Genomic DNA, 15,811 nt, shown 5'->3' with positions numbered 1-15,811 from the left:
AAACAAAAGAAAACCAAACCCTCAAATACGCTCACTCTCACTTGCCTCCCAATTCCAAGGCATTCGTGGATGCTCTGAAGCTCATCTATGAAAACTTGCTGGAGGCCATGGAAGCCAGGTTCTCTACCCCCCTTCCCATGCATAAATGTACAATGTCATCACATCACACCCGTAGCATGTTAGTGTCGGAAGCTCATTTTACCAACTCAGCCTTGCATCTCATCTCTGTTTTGGAGTCGAGGAGAACTAAGCCATAAGGAAATTTAAACAGGCAGAACTGAGAGTAAAATCTACTCTCATTTGTTTTCTGCCACTCCATAGGGATTCCCTGCCAGGCTAGTTTATTGGGGCATTTGTATCAAAGGTTGGCACCGGATTACAGATCACAGTAGACGTGAGATGGGGTACATCAGAGGCGTGTGTAAATCGAAGTGCAGAAGACTGAACGAGAACAACCAGACTTACTTAGAGCAAAACAGGAGGGTGCCATGGGGTGTGACAAACAACTAGCCCTTTTTTGGACACGTATTATACATTAGGCATTGTCCTAAGGGCATCGCATGTTTTAACTCATCTCATCTTTACAAAACCCCTATGAAGGCATGGCTGAGTACTGTGTTCTTTTTATCAGTTGTTTACATGGCCAGACATCATGGGAAAAAAAAAGAAAAAAGCATTCTTTAAAGTAGTTATGATGGATTGCTAAGTGTTTTCATAGCATATCGTCATTAAAGGGAAACAGAAATGAGTGAACCAATGGGAGCAGCTTGTAGGAGCTGTGGAGCGCTGGTGAAGTTGAACCACTCTGCCCTTTGATGTTAGTTGCTTGGACTGTGACTTTCAAACACAACATTCAAATCGCTGTGGTCAGAGTGAAGTTTCAGTAAATGAATGGCTTTTATATACGTGTGCTTTAGTTTTATGTATTTATAACGGAGTCTCCTGTTTTCTCTATAGCTTAGCATTTCTCTTCTTCCCCTTCCTTCCCTACTCGACAAATGACGACAGAAGCCTCCTTTGAGATGGGTCCGTAAGAGCTCACATTACAGATGAACAGTTATAGATTTTACAGACATTGAAATGGAGGCCAAGAGAGATGAAGGCACACGCCCAAGGTCATGTAGCTAGGGAGTAGCTGAGACAGGATTTGAGTCTCGCAAGGGGGACTCCGGATACAAATGATTAATCCATCACACCTGGGGCAAGCGCTACAAAGAAGACAGAGTCTCCAGGGTGCACGCCAGGTGGACCGACCACCTCTGGGAATATTAGTGTAACTCTTTACGTTTCTTCCATGTATTAGGAAGGGGTCCTTAGGGAAAGTAAGTAACATAATATACATACAGTATACTTGACAGTGATGCATGCAAGGTGAAGAAAGAACAGTCAGTGTTACTGATTTCTGTAACAGACTGGTTTCTGGTCTCATGGAACTCACAGGTCAATGATCACACACTAAACACAGACCCACTGTGTCTCACAAAGCAGAATGCACAGCTGTCTAATGAAGGAACCGATGTAAAGGAGAGGCTGTCCCCGTAGCAGTGAGTGTCCCAATCCCTAGAGGGGCTGAAGACCAGCGGCTGAATGTTGGGAATTATCATCTTAAATGTCCAATCTGGTCCCCGCTTGGACCGGAGGATAGCCAAGTTCTAACACTGGCATCCTCTTCTGCACAGCATCGTGCAAACCCAAAGACACATAGTACCGCGGGGTAGCTGATGGCCCCAGTGTCAACACAGAGGGCAGTGAAGAGTAGTTCAGCCCCCTCGACAGTGACGGTCACAGCCATCCCAGCAGGGCTGACCGCTCCAGGGCTCTCCTTCAACTTTGCACCATCGCTTCCTTATAAAAATGCCAAGAGTGGTTTAGCCATCACAATCGGATCTAGTCTGAGTCCAGACGCAGGCAGCTTATTATTTTTTTTTTAAATATCGAATTCACCTCCTTGTTTGATTTTGTTAATAAAAAGAAATCGGTGCTGGGTGACGGAGCCCCAGTTTTTCCTTTATGGCTGTGCCTCTGGAGACAACTTCGTAAGCCTCCCCTGCAATGCATCAGACCACAGCTAATTACTGTGCTGCCCTGTGATAGTCCATCTCTGACGTCGTGGTGAAAATCTCAAGTCGGGGCGCCTGGGTGGCTCAGTGGGTTAAGCCTCTGCCTTCAGCTCAGGTCATGATCTCAGGGTTCTGGGATCGAGTCCCGCATCGGGCTCTCTGCTCATAGGGAGCCTGCTTCCCCCTCTCTCTCTGCCTCTCTCTCTGCCTGCCTCTCTGCCTACTTGTGATCTCTCTCTGTCAAATAAATAAAATCTTAAAAAAAAAAAAAAGAAAATCTCAAGTCAAAATTTTAGGCAGAATATTAGTATCGGTTTTCCCCTAAGTTGCACCCAGACTGGGGGTGAAGGAGAGGACTGACAGGAAGTAAGCCAGGCCTAAGCAGCGCAAGAGGGATCACATATAAAGGAAAAATATATAATCAAGCACTGTATGACCTCCTTCGAAACCGAGGCCAATGACATCACTGTCTACTGTTATATTCTAAAATAATGGAGTATTTGTGCAAGGCTCAGGATTAATAGCATGAGGAGTGTGATCTTCTTCGGGACTAGGTGGAGGACTGAAGAACAGATACTGTTCCTCATACACAGCACTGCTGGGAGAGATGGCGCTGCCTCTGGGTCTGTTGCTAACCTGGGGACAGAAAATGCAAAGTCATATGAAAGGAAGGTGGAAGTGCGTTTACGTCTTTCTTAACACTTTTCTGCTGTATTATCTGGAAACCAGTGACAAAAAGATTGATGTGTGGGATGAGATTTTTCAGACATTCATCCCAGGGAATTTGGAACATATTGATATTTTCAGAGTGTACTGAGGCTCAGATGCACTGAGCCTGAGCCGCAGGCTCCAATTCAAGGCCAAGGGCATTTTGGCGTTGCCTCTATAGGATTTTCCTTTCTGCATTTAGCTCTGCAGCATTTGCAGGTTGGGAACAGGCGTGAAGATCTGGTGACTTGAATCCATGTCCCATTACCTCTCTGGCCTCATCGGAAACACCTGTACCCTTCTGAACTTCATCTCCAAGGGGATAATAGCAGTCTTTACCTCTCAGCATTGTGGTGAGGCTGAAGAAGGATGACTTGCCCGTGTTTCTGGTTATGGTGGACTCTCAAATGTTAGCTCTGTTCATTTCTCCCTGGGGAAGCACTTAAGTTATGAGCGAGAGCTCTTGGACCTGATTGGCATTGGTTTTTCTCACTCCAAACTGCTGCAATTTTGTGCGATTGATTTGCCCACAGTTTTTCGGTTTTTAGCGACCGGATTCTATTTGATTTGCATTACAGTGGTAGGAAGGGTCATATATCTTTTCATCGATAAAAAATTTTTTATTATGGAGAATTTCAAACACGTACAAAATAGAAAAATATAATAACGCTTTTTATCCACTGCCCTGTTCCCAAAGCCATCAACCCCTGGCCAGTTCTGTTTCATTGGCAAGTATCTCTACCCTGTGCCTTTAAAAATCATCATTCAAAAATGTCACTTTCCCAGTGTCCAAAAGAATCATTGATAAGGGGCACCTGGGTGGTTCAGTCAGTTAAGCGTCTGCCTTTGGGATTGAGCCCCACAACGGGCTCCCTGCTTAGCGGAAAGCCTGCTTCTCCTCCCTCTGCCTGCCACTCTGCCTACTTGTGATCTCTCTCTCTCTCTGTCAAATAAGGAAATAAGATCTTAAAAAAAAAAAAAAAAGGAATCATTTATAAGTGATTACTTAAATGCATCAGTTAAGCAGATACTGAAAGGAACCAAATTATGAAATACAGAGGATGTTTCTGCCCAACTTCTATGTTTTGTAGTTGGTTTTTGAGCCTGAGGCGGTGGGAAAATGGGAGCCATGGAGAGGGTGAGGGGTTATGCAAGCCTAGTTAATCCAAGGCCAGATATTCTTGTTAACAGCTGTATTGCATGAATTAAGGGGAAGACAAATTTTTCCCTGGCCACTTCAGCAGGCTGTCCCCCAGACCAACCAAGACAGTACTCGAGAAAGGCATGAGGCATGTGGAAAATCCTATCATTTATAAACATGTTAGTAAAACCTACCAGTGAGATATAATAATAACACACACCATAGATTCTCTCAGACTTTTTTCTCATCATCTTTTATATGCCAACAGATTCCAAATGGATATGACTTTTTTCCATCATTAGTCAGCACATTACCTCATATCCTTTCACGCTGTCCCCTAGAGCTTCAACAATCCCAGAACACTCGAATCCTGGCACCAGGGGGGTCTTGGGAGGGTTGTCGATGTTCCCCTGTCGCACCATCAAGTCAATGAAGTTTAAACCACTGTGAATGGCAAATGTAAAAAGAGAGACGTTCAGAATGGAATCCAAGAGAATGCACTTGGCTTGACTTTTCTTCCGTCCCCTTCTTGGACCTCTCTCCCTTCCCCCAGTCCTCTCTCTTTTCTTTTTATTTATTTTTTTTTTACTTCTTGAAAAATATGCCTAATAGTAAGTCATCTGACTGGAAGTCATGAATAAAGCAAAAACAATTATCTCTACAGACAAGGGATGCTTTCCTGGCAGTTAGAATAGCCATTGCAGACGTTGCCCTCCGATGTACAAGACAGCCCCTTTGTGCTCTCGCAGAGCCTGCTTACTCCTAACTCCTAACAACACGTGTTGGCTAACCTTGTCATTAGCCATGCTAGCATTTCCTCGTGGGGAAAGAATATACTAGGAAGGAGTCATAAGAAGACACATGGAAAGCAGCCAGACACCATGGCCATCAGCCAGTCCACGAGAAGAGAGAGAGAAAAAGGACAGATTCAAAAGGTCTCTAAACAACCTCACATATCAGTCAGCACACAAACTCACACCAGCACTGTGCCATCCACAGCACCCATAATGGCAAGTAGCCGCCATCAAGGGACTATGTTACATCCAACTGGGGGACTGTAACTGGAAGTGAGGTCAAACAGACTGATACTGGAGGGTTTGTTTCAAAAATCTTAGTTCTCTCTGGATGAGAAAAGGGACCAGGTCTTTTCTGTTAACATATTACTTTTGAAATACATTAGTTATCATTAAAATATATTAAGCCAAAAAAAAAAATAAGATAAAATATATTAAGTCATCCCCTTGGAAAATCATATACTCAATTTTAATAATATCAATGTTCCAAACTGTTTTCTTTTTAAGAGCTAGTCTTAGAAACTGCATTGAACACTCATTTACTATTCAAATGAGAAAACACATTTTTTTCACCAGATACTCTAATGAGTATATAGAGTTAGTATACTAACTGTTTTCATAAGCCACCATTCTAAGAAGACTCGGGTTATAGGAAACAGGCGTGAAAACTCCTCGGTCTGGCCCAGGGTCCTTCTTTTCCAAGCAAGATGACTCGAACCACTTTTGAAACACAGCTTGCCCATTCCTTCCTCAGCTGCCTTGGAGCCAAGGAAACATCAAACTCTACCTAGATCTCCTGGTCATCAGTGTCCCCCACAGAGAGTGGGTAACGATGAGGAGGATGACATCCTTGAAAGGTGGGTTCAAGGGCAGCCACCTTCTCAAAGTTTTCCTGGCCACATATCAGGCTGCCCCAGCCTGAATTTTTCCTGCCCCAGCTGAAGTATCGCTAATGCGTGTCCTCCTCAAAGGCAGCCACCTGCCTCGTGTCCCTCTGTTTCCTGAGCACCTGGCATGCACCAGACCCACAGCGGCATAGCGGGTACCAAGCAGCATCTGCCAGGTGAAGGAGTGTACTCATGAGTACTCAAACAGAGGTACCGCCGGTGTGAGTGGCCTTTCAAAAAGGAGTGAAGGGATGCTCGGAGGAATGGACACATTTGCGAGATGTGCATGTAGACTTCCAGAGATCCTACGCTTTGATGGTTAACAGTTCCTAGGGTCATTGATCAACCAAACTCTTCTCCAGTAGCACAGTCAGGTTCTTAAGAGCCTGGAGCGGCCTGGGCACCAGTCCTGGTTCCACCACTTTCACCCGTGTCACCTCGGACCAGTTCCTTAGCCTCTGCAAGCCTCCGTTTCCTGGTCGGTGAAGTGGAGGCTATGGTCATACCTGTCTCACAGGGGTGTTGGGAAAATGAGTGACAGGTAAACACCTAAGCAAGATGCCGGGTACACAGTAAGTGTCCAATAAACGCTAGCACTCAGATGTGTATCTTCTCTTGAGAAGGCAGAAGTACATGGTACGTTTTAGGAAGACTCCCACCGAACAAGAGTTAAAAACAGTTTCAGAACTGTGATAGGAAAACTTGGCTATACCCATAAGCTTCACTTGGGTGAAACAGCCCATTTTCCAATCCAACCAAATAAAGAAAGCATCACCGCATAACAATAAAAGGAATTTCTATGTCCCAGATCAAGCACTCCATCTCTTTCCTGCATATTTTAACCCAGTGTTTTCCTTTATGTGAAAACTTACGATTTCCCAACACCCTGATGGACGATGCCAGAAGAAATTGACAGTTCTGTAAACCTGCTAGCCCCCTGGAGGTCGCATCCTAGACGCTTGTTATGCTGTTCAGTAGGGCTGCCTTGGACCCCCATGCAGCATGACATGGGCACACTGTAAGCTGAGAGCCAGCTGCTCAAATCCAGTGAGAAAGGCCAAGTAAGACCGACTTTAGAAAAAGCCCGTAGCATTCCATTTCCACAGTGAGGCAAGCAGCAATTCTGCTGGGGTTGTGGAGAACGCCGCCTGTCCTCAGGAAAGAAACAGGAAGTGGGTATATTCCAGGGGACAGGGGATGGGCCAGTATTCATGCCCACACAAAGAGTGGTGAACATTTATTAATGGAGTACCTTTACATGCTGTACCAGACCTAGTGCAAGGTGCCCGTCCACGCACCTGCTCCTGAGATGGATATAGCGAGCCTTTACTGAGGGTTCAGTTTATGGCAAGAACTGTGCTAAGTAGTTTACTTTCATTATTTAAGACTCAACAATACTCCTACGAGGTACGAACTATCACACCCATTGTTCAGACAAGAAAACAGAGACTGAGCAAGATGAAGTAATTTGCTGACGGTCTCACCTTTCGAAACGGTCAAACTCAGGATCTGAATGCAAGCAAAGTCTAGAACTTGAACGCTTACATACAGCATCTCTTCATGGGAACCTCACCCACGGCCCTGGCTAAAGTGGCGTGTCCTAGGGGCCATGTTTATCACTTATCTCTCGACAGCAGATTGCAACAGTGGGGGCCCAAGGTTGGAGGAGCGGCCATTCCTAACCTAAGCAGGAATCCATTGCTTCTTATGAGTGTTCTCTCCAAAACTCTAAATTAGGAAACACATATCAATAAAAACCACTTTTCATCAGGAAGGACATCAAAAGATAAAACTGAGCTAGAGGGCCCCATTGACCTGCGCTCTGGGAAGGCAGAAGTGAAAAAGCCAGTATGTAGGGAAATTAAAGGGAAAAGACTTGGAAGAGCAACAGAAGCAACCCAACAGGCTGACCAAGGGTGGGCTTCCCAGATTTCGGTGCCAGGTTCCCAAGAGTGAGAAGGTCCAGTCTCCATACTTGGGACGGCCCAGGCCCGGTGTGCCTCCTGCCCCCTGATTCACGAATTCTTTTGCTACTCCACACCTGTCTTTAGAACAGAACCTCTTTGTTTGGGTTACGTGTGTGGTCCCTGTCTCACGAAACCAAAAGACACAAACAAAGTAAAACAAATACTGTAATCAATAACCCTAAATCATCCACTGGACAGACATTTTTGACCTCATTTTAAAAAAGATTTTATTTATTTATTTGACAGAGAGAGAGATTCACAAGTAGGCAGAGAGGCAGGCAGAGAGGCGGGAAAGCAGGCTCCCTGAGGAGCAGAGAGCCCGATGTGGGGCTCGATCCTAGGACTCTGAGATCATGACCTGAGCTGAAAGCAGAGCCTTAACCCACTGGGGCACCCAGGCACCCTGACCTCATTTTTTTAAAAAACAAAACCAGTAACACTGTGCAGAGATAGTAAGTTTATTGGCCCAAGGCCACACAGACAGTGAAGAGCGAAGCCATGTACTTAGGTGGGGGCTAACACTTTTCTTTTGTTGAACTATACATATTCTTAATTATAGTTTCCAGTATTCTCTAAGATAACCTGATTTTCACTGAGACATTGTTTGGGGATGGCATGGACTATTTTCATGACCCAGGCTTACATAGAGGGTAATCTTCAGATTTCTCTCTTACCTAATATTTATATGGTTCTTAAACATTTAAGATTGTTGCTAAAATAAAATAAAATAGTGCTGGAAAGTGCTTAATAAAATGTTCTGCTAGGTAATCTTACTTTTCTCAAAGATTAGTATAATTTTTTTAAAGATTTTATTTATTCATTTGACAGACAGAGATCCCAAGTAGGCAGAAAGGCAGCAGAGAGAGAGGAAGGGAAGCAGGCTCCCTGCTGAGCAGAGAGCCTGACAAGGGGCTCGATCCCAGGACCCTGAGATCATGACCCGAGCCAAAGGCAGAGGCTTTAACCCACTGAGTCACCCAGGTGCCCCAAAGCCCACTGGGCCGCCCAGGAGCCCCAAAGATTAGTATAATTTTAATAAAGAAGACCTTAATTTGTTCTTCCCATACTATTACTCAAAAGCTCTGTTTAAAGGGTTATGGAGACAGGTTTGACAAAGGGACCCCCAAAATCTCAAAGCAAAGGATGAGAGACGTGATAGAAGACACAGGGAGATGTGGGGTAGCCCCTTTACAGAATTATACTCTGTTATGTCACAGGACAGTGCAGTTTGCAATGTGCTTTCACACACATCTCATGAAGCCTTGTAATAATCCCAGAAGGGCAACAAGTGTGTATGTTATTATTCCCATTAAATAGATGTGAATAATGAGACTCTTTAGATAAGAAACCTGAGTTGTCAAAGACAACACCAATTAGCACATGGCAGAGCTGAGACTTGAATTGAATCAAGGTCTTCAAACTCCTTGTTTATTGTGTAACCCCGGGCACCATGAACTCTTAGATATAAGTAGATATGGTCATCCGTGCACGGTGGGGCCTTGGCTGAGCCTTTGAGGCCCTCCCCAGGTAAGTGCCTCCCCAGCACCAAGTAAACACCAAACTGTTTACTTGGTGCTCCTTTGTCCTGTGTGCTCTCCTTAAGATATTACCAAATCAAAGTTTAGGTAAATGGGAGGTGGAGGGGAAGGGTGGTGGTGACTGGCTGGTTAAGCTGGTGAAGCATCTGTCTTTGGCTCAGGTCATGATCCCAGGGTTGTGGGATTAAGCCAGGGTCCTGGGATCGAGACAGGTGTTGGGCTCCTTGCTCAATGGGAAGCCTGCTTCTCTGCTTCTCCCTCTGCCTCTGCTCCCCACCCCTACCGCCTCACTCTCTCTGTGCTCACTCTCTCTCACATAAATAAATTTTAAAATCTTAAGAAAAAAAAAAAAGCTTAGGTAAACAGGAAGGGATACTTGGTGGTCTTAGAAAAAGACACTGATTTGGGATGCTGAGGTTGTATTTAGAAGGAAGGCAAGCCGGCCATAGTCTCGATACTTTATTTTCTGTTATCTACTAAGTGATGGACACCAATCCTGTAATGTGTCATGGGAGAGGTTTAGCTGCCTTCATTTTACATTCTGCTAGACTCAACAAATGTTTCTCCTGTGACAATGCTGCTGCGTGTATTAACGTGTGGACCATTTCAGTCTCTGTTTTGTGCACGAGGAAGGAGAGGCATGGAGAAGGTGAAGTATCTTGCCTGAGGTTGTATAGTTGGTGACAGAACTGGGATACGAGCCCTTTTCGTATGACTTCCAATCTTGCACTTTTGACTGCTAAGGTTACTATACAGCATGGTGGACTAGTCTGTATTCTTGTCCTCAAGGCTCCTGGTCTGGGAGCTGTCCATTGCTTTTGGATATGCTAATGACACTGAAGAAAGACACAAGGGATTCATTACAGGATACCACCAAGTGGACGATGGAAGAACCAGCTATAGTTTATTAACTTTCCAATTTGAAATGATATTGGCCCAAAAAGTTTAGCCAAAAAGAGGCAAGGACATATGGAGAAGTTCCCCTGTCTCTTATTCTCTAGGTGAAAGGAAGGGAGGGGTTGTTTATATGGAAGGATTGTAGATCTCCTGCCTCTTAGTTCCTTCCCCCGGTTGTTGGTACCCTCAGCACTGGCCGTGAGACTCCAAACATTGTCAGACCACCACACAGAGAACAGTGTGATGAAAATCTCCCTCTTCCAGCAGCTTACTTCTGTTGACACAGATCAGCAGAACTCCATCATACATTCTGATCTCACACCCGACAGAAATCCCAAGTATTGCCTCGTCATTGGTTCAACCCCCTTCGGAAACCTGTTCTTTTACCTACGAGGGAATATTGTTGAGCATATCACTTGTTACAGTATACATTTGCTTCTTTATGAAGACAGGAATATCAGCACAGGGACTGGTTTTTACGGAGCTTCCAATCCCAGCAGTTTATAAACTAATTATATTCCTTTCTTTGCACTGGCTAGTAGGAAGCTCCAAGCTAGATTTGCAGCACTCCCCCTGCCCCTATCCAGCTGCAGGACGTTATGGTCTTGGTCCTCTCTGTCATCCTAACACTCAACTTCATCTTAATTTTCTGAATGCTTTGGAGTTTCCATTTAAAAAAAAAAATTGGGGGCACCTGGGTGGCTCGGTCGTTAAGTGTCTACCTTCTGCTCAGGTCATGATCCCGGGGTCCTAGAATTGAACCCCGCATTGGGCTCTCTGCTCAGCAGGAAGCCTGCTTCTCCCTTTCCCAGTCCCCCTGTTTGTGTTCCCTCTCTCGCTGTGTCTATCTCTGTCGAATGAATTAAAAAAAAAAATCTTAAAAAAAATAATCTTAAACTCTAATATAATGCATTTCAAACTTTATTATGTATCAGAATTCCCTGGAGGGTTTGTTAAAACACAGATTGCTGGGCCTTCCTGCTGAGTTTTCTGACTCAGCAGGTCTAGAGTGAGGCCCAAGACTCTGCATATCTAGCAGGTTTCCAGGTGATGCCGCCACGGCTGGTCTGGGGACCACTTAGGGAACTGGCTGCAGTATCCTTTCTTTTTAAGCTATTTCACGTCCTTTTTGGAATGAGGCAAGGTAAAAATTAATAGACGATGATTAAATAAGAAAATGGAAAGCTATCTCACTGTCCTCCAGGGCCCTTGAATTTTTTGATCCTGGTCCAAAGGATTATACATACCCTTGTGAAATGCGGTCTTACTAGATTAGCCTCATTATGCCAATTTGTCTGGCTCTTTTTGGATCCTCATTCTTTCATCCAAAAAACTGGCTCTTCCTCCCGAATTTGTATCCTCTGAAAGTGTGGTTATCACGCCACTAACGCCTATACCCAAACTGCGAACAAAAATAGAGGTTGTCACGTTCCTGGTGACTTAGGGTTTTTATGAAGATCATGAAAGATGTCATGGGAGGGAATCTAAAATATAGAACTAACCGACATGCTTTAAGCCTCTTGAAATCATGAGCTCCTACGTTCTCTGAAACATGTCCAACACCCTTTGAATTCATGTGTAACCAGTACTCACTCAGTGAGACCATGTTCTTTCATAGGGCTTTGTGACAGTTGGAGCGCTCCCCCCACCAGAAACTGGCAGATATGTGGAAACCTCCATTCTAGTTTCTCTGATGATGGGGCATGGGGAAAAAAGGAATTATTTGTGGCTAGATAACATTTCGGGGATACTTATTATGTAGCAGGCATGGCGTTAAGTGTTTTAGAAGCATGATTTTTACAAAGATAAAAACAATGCTAGGGGATCGCTCATATTACGACATTTTACAGGAACAAAACCAAGGTACATTGAGGTTCTCGAAACCAAGGTACGAAAGCAAATAATGTGAGTTCAGGGCTGTGCTTTTGGCTACTGGGCTTTGCTTCTGAGAGAGCATCACTCAGATTTCCCAGCTCCTTGACTCATCTGTCCCATGGAGCCCTTCCTACCTCCTGAGCGTATCCTAAGGCTTGGCTCCCCGGAGTGAACAGGGGCCCTCGAAACGATAAAAGCTGCTTATGGTACGGCGTGATCGGTGGCTCTATAGAGGATAAGCAAGAGAGCTCACACAGCCACCAGACATACGCTGTCCCACAAGATCACCATGAAGTCAGAACACTGACCCCCAGAAAAGAGTCACCCAGGAATTGTCCTGGTGGTCCTCCGCTACCACCGAAGCTAAATGTAGATCCTTAGCTTTAGCCCTCTGGCCCCCTCTCAAGTGAGTTGCTTGAAGTCCTTGAGCCTTCGTCTACTCATCTCCAAAATGGGGTAGCAAGGTGCTCACCGTGCAGTGTTGGTGTGGATGCTGTATGACAGGGCATGTGACACAGAGCACCTCATGCACAGTGAAAGACTCAATAAACGTGAGCTGCTGGCATTGTCACCCTCCCACCCCCTCACCTCCACCATCGTGACACAAAGAAGGTGTCACAGGTCAGCTTTCCTGGGAAGCAGCCTCTCTCTGAGCCCGAGATTTGCAGGCAAGGAAGTGTGAAGGGGAGAGCTCTAGAAACAATACCTGTGTGCTCCTGAGGGCAGCTGGCTGAGTAGAGGAAGAAAATTCAACACTGATGTGGTAGTAAAAAAGACTCAGTTTATCCACAGAAAGTTCCAGAGCTGGGACGGCCCTTCATGTCATCATGAATCAAGGCCAGGGGACAAGGCCTTCATACCCTCACATCACCTAGTCCCGGAGAGAGCTGCCCCCCCCGGGAGAGAGTTCAGGGGCACAGCCAGGAGGGGTTGGCCACCATCACTCCAGGTCCTGGGTCCTCAGAGGGGTTCTGGGTGGTGTACCCAATATCCGCTGTAAGACGGGAGGCACCTTCTTCCTTTTCTAGGTTTTATTCCTTGTGGGCACAGAGCAGCTGTCACTGATGGTATGTATTTATGGAGCTTTGTATGGTGGCCCCTGAGGAGGAAAGGTCCAGAGATTTTATAACCAATGGAAGAAAAGAGAATGAGATCTTTAAGCCAGGACCTGAGAAAATAAGAGGAAAGGCAGGAATTGAAGGGAGCAAAGCACCAAGGAAGGGACAGACACTAAGAAAAACAAGAAAATGAAAGGCAGATGGATCGTCAGAATACTTGGGAAGGTTCCCGAAAAATAGGAGTTTGGGGCTTCCTGTGGGTCTGTGGGAAGTCGGAGGTCGCAGAATGCTGAGAGGGACGTGGCCATGGAGGAGAACACTGTCAGACTGCAGGTGGGAAGTGTGGAATTCCCTTGGCTTGGGGAGTGTCCATGGGTGCCTCAGCCAGCTCCCAGAACACCAGGAGGGCCAACCGTGAGGCTGTGCTCCAAGCACAAGCTGCACCCGGAGGGGGAGGTGCGTCCTCTTTACACTGCACTTCTCCTGCTGCTGCTGTGTTCATCAAAGTATTTAACTCCCAGTCCAAGCGGGGGCAAAGAAGCAGATGTCTGAGTCATTCCCTCATCTCCCCAGTGCTGACATTTCTGTTTTTGTTTCTTCATCTCAGCTGATAACTTGAGAAAGCCCAGGACAATAGGCCTTGATCTCAGAAAATCTGGCTTCCAAATTCTTCTTGTTTTCTTTTTGGGTTTGCGTTAGCACCCATTCTGTTATCTCAAGACTGATAGCAATCTGTTAGGGGAGGGGAAAAAAACACTCATTGTCTAAAACAAGGACACCTTTTACACAGATTTCAAATGGCGCCTCTCACTGGAGAGCAGCCAGAATTGTCCCGGATGGACCTCAGGAGAGAGAAGCCACCCATGTTCCATCAGCGGTGGGAAGGTGGGAAGTAACGCTCCGACTCTGCCCTCCCCATCACTGGCCTGTGGTTCCTGACACAGGCCCCCCACATCTGGCTCCACGTGACCCTGCCCACCCTCTCTAACCACTGTTTCCAGATAAACAGACCACTGTGGCCATGTGAGACATACAGAGTTCGCTGGCACTTTTGATGTCCTTTGTAATCTACCATTTTGCTTATGAAGTCAATAATACTGTTGTTGCCCCCGTCCCCCAGCCCACAGTCCTGATCCACAAATTACAGATGATGATGAGGGCAGCGTAGTCTGGGCTAGAGTCGTACATGTCTGTTTCATTCCCTCTGAGAGAGGAAATATATATTCCAACCCTATGTCCAAATTAGTATTCAAAACCTACTTTAGTAGTATTCCAAAAATGGAACCAAATGGCCAGTGATTAAAAATCGAAATATCAAGAGCCAGCTTTCAACAGAAACAGAAAAGCATGGTACTGATGGATCCAAAACAAGCTCTCCTTGATGCCAAGATGAACCCCTTGATTTCTGGACCTGGAGTCCCTCATTTACTCTCAGCCTCTCCTGGGGACACAGCAGGTATTTGTTCCTGAGAAGGTTCCTAAAAAGGTTAAAATCTCCGTGTTCCGTAGGTAGATGTTGATGGAGTCTCTGACTTCAAACAGGCATCTGGCAGTGGTTGGTTATGTGGAACATTCAATCTAATTCCGTTTAAATTCAGCAGCCCCTCCACAGCTGGGGGCTTGCCTCAGCATGAATGTTACAGCGGTGACAACGGTGGCTCTCCTTCCCAGGAGTTCAGAGATCAACAAATAAGTGACTACATGGTGTGACACTCCCCAAAACAAGAGATGGTACAAGGGTCATAGCTCGCACAGAGAGGGTAGTTCCTAACTCGCTTTGCAGGAATCCCCATTTGCAGGTGTCCCCAGGGATGTATCACTTAGGAAGGGGTGTATCCTTTGCTCCTGTTCTCCCAAACTCTTTTGTTTCATCCCACCTCTGAACGGCAGGGAGAAGGCAGTTGAGAAGGCAGTGTCAGACAATGCAAAGTGGTTCCTGCTTAACGTCTCACTGGAGACCCAGCAGGGTGAGGGCCCCATAGAGAAACAGTCCATTTTGGCTTTAACATGACAGTGACCCCCTAAGTCATCACTACTGATAAAAACAGTGTTTAGGGAAAGAGTTGTTTCAGTACCAAAAGATAAGGTGAAGACTAGAGCAGCAGATTACCCAGCTGAACATTCTGCAGTGGTAGAAAAGTCTGTATCTGTGCTGTCCACCCACTGGCCATATGTGTCTACCAAACACTCAACAGGGGGCCAGAGTGATTAAGGAACTGAACTTTTAAGGTTAGCTAATTAGTATTTAAATGGGATTAGCCTAAGAAGGAGGTAGTAGCAGAAGCACGACCCTGCTATCTTTCCCATAGACTTTGAGCAACTCCAAGGCAGAGCTGGTCTTAAAACCCACTCCTCTGTGTTCACTGCTTAGCACAGGGTGTGTTCTGCTCTTGCAAAAACTATGCGTCCACGGAAGGTATCTGCAGGAAAATAGCTAGGAGTGATCCAAGCTCTTCCCTTCCTTCTTGCTGAAGGGGATGACCTCGGCCACGCAGCCTTGGCGTGTCTGCTGGTGTAGCAGGCAGGAGGGGAACGGAGAGGATCAAAGTCCTACTTGATTGATGTGCTTCGGGGAGAGCAAAGATTTACTTCTGGAAGATAAAAGAAGAGGCAAGAAGAGGCGTGAAAGGCGAGCAGAGATAAATGTGTAAGACAGGAGATCCAAGGGCAGGATTTGAGAGTCTGGGGAAGTCTGAAGAGTAGCGGGGGGCCAGTTTGGAGGTTAGTGGGAGGCCCAGGGGGATGGAGATGGGGAGAGGAAATTTTTGAGAGGATTTTCTCTGGAGCACAAGTGGATCCAGCTTTGGTGTTTTCCAAAGGACTCCATAGAATCTGACAGTGCTTTGAAATTGTATTGGAAGTTGGGCTTCTATTGGAGAGTGAACA

The 15,811-nt window shown here is 45.8% G+C and overlaps 1 protein-coding gene across 1 annotated transcript in view; it reads right to left on the bottom strand.

Annotated features, from left to right (window-relative positions):
* The window catches only part of LOC111153033 (vesicle amine transport 1 like), a 133,576-nt gene that overhangs the window by 106,677 nt on the left and 11,088 nt on the right, over nucleotides 1-15,811 (bottom strand). Inside the window, exon 2 of the mRNA XM_022511838.1 lies at nucleotides 4,224-4,353. Within this exon, the coding sequence (XP_022367546.1) occupies nucleotides 4,224-4,353 (130 nt within the window). The remainder of the gene's footprint in view (nucleotides 1-4,223; nucleotides 4,354-15,811) is intronic.

The sequence above is a fragment of the Enhydra lutris genome, unplaced genomic scaffold (assembly GCF_002288905.1).
Source record: "Enhydra lutris kenyoni isolate GAN:26980312 unplaced genomic scaffold, ASM228890v2 scaffoldscaffold30, whole genome shotgun sequence".
Lineage (NCBI taxonomy): Eukaryota > Metazoa > Chordata > Mammalia > Carnivora > Mustelidae > Enhydra > Enhydra lutris.
Note: the sequence above shows the minus strand (reverse complement) of the source record. Positions and strands in the feature narration are given on the sequence as shown.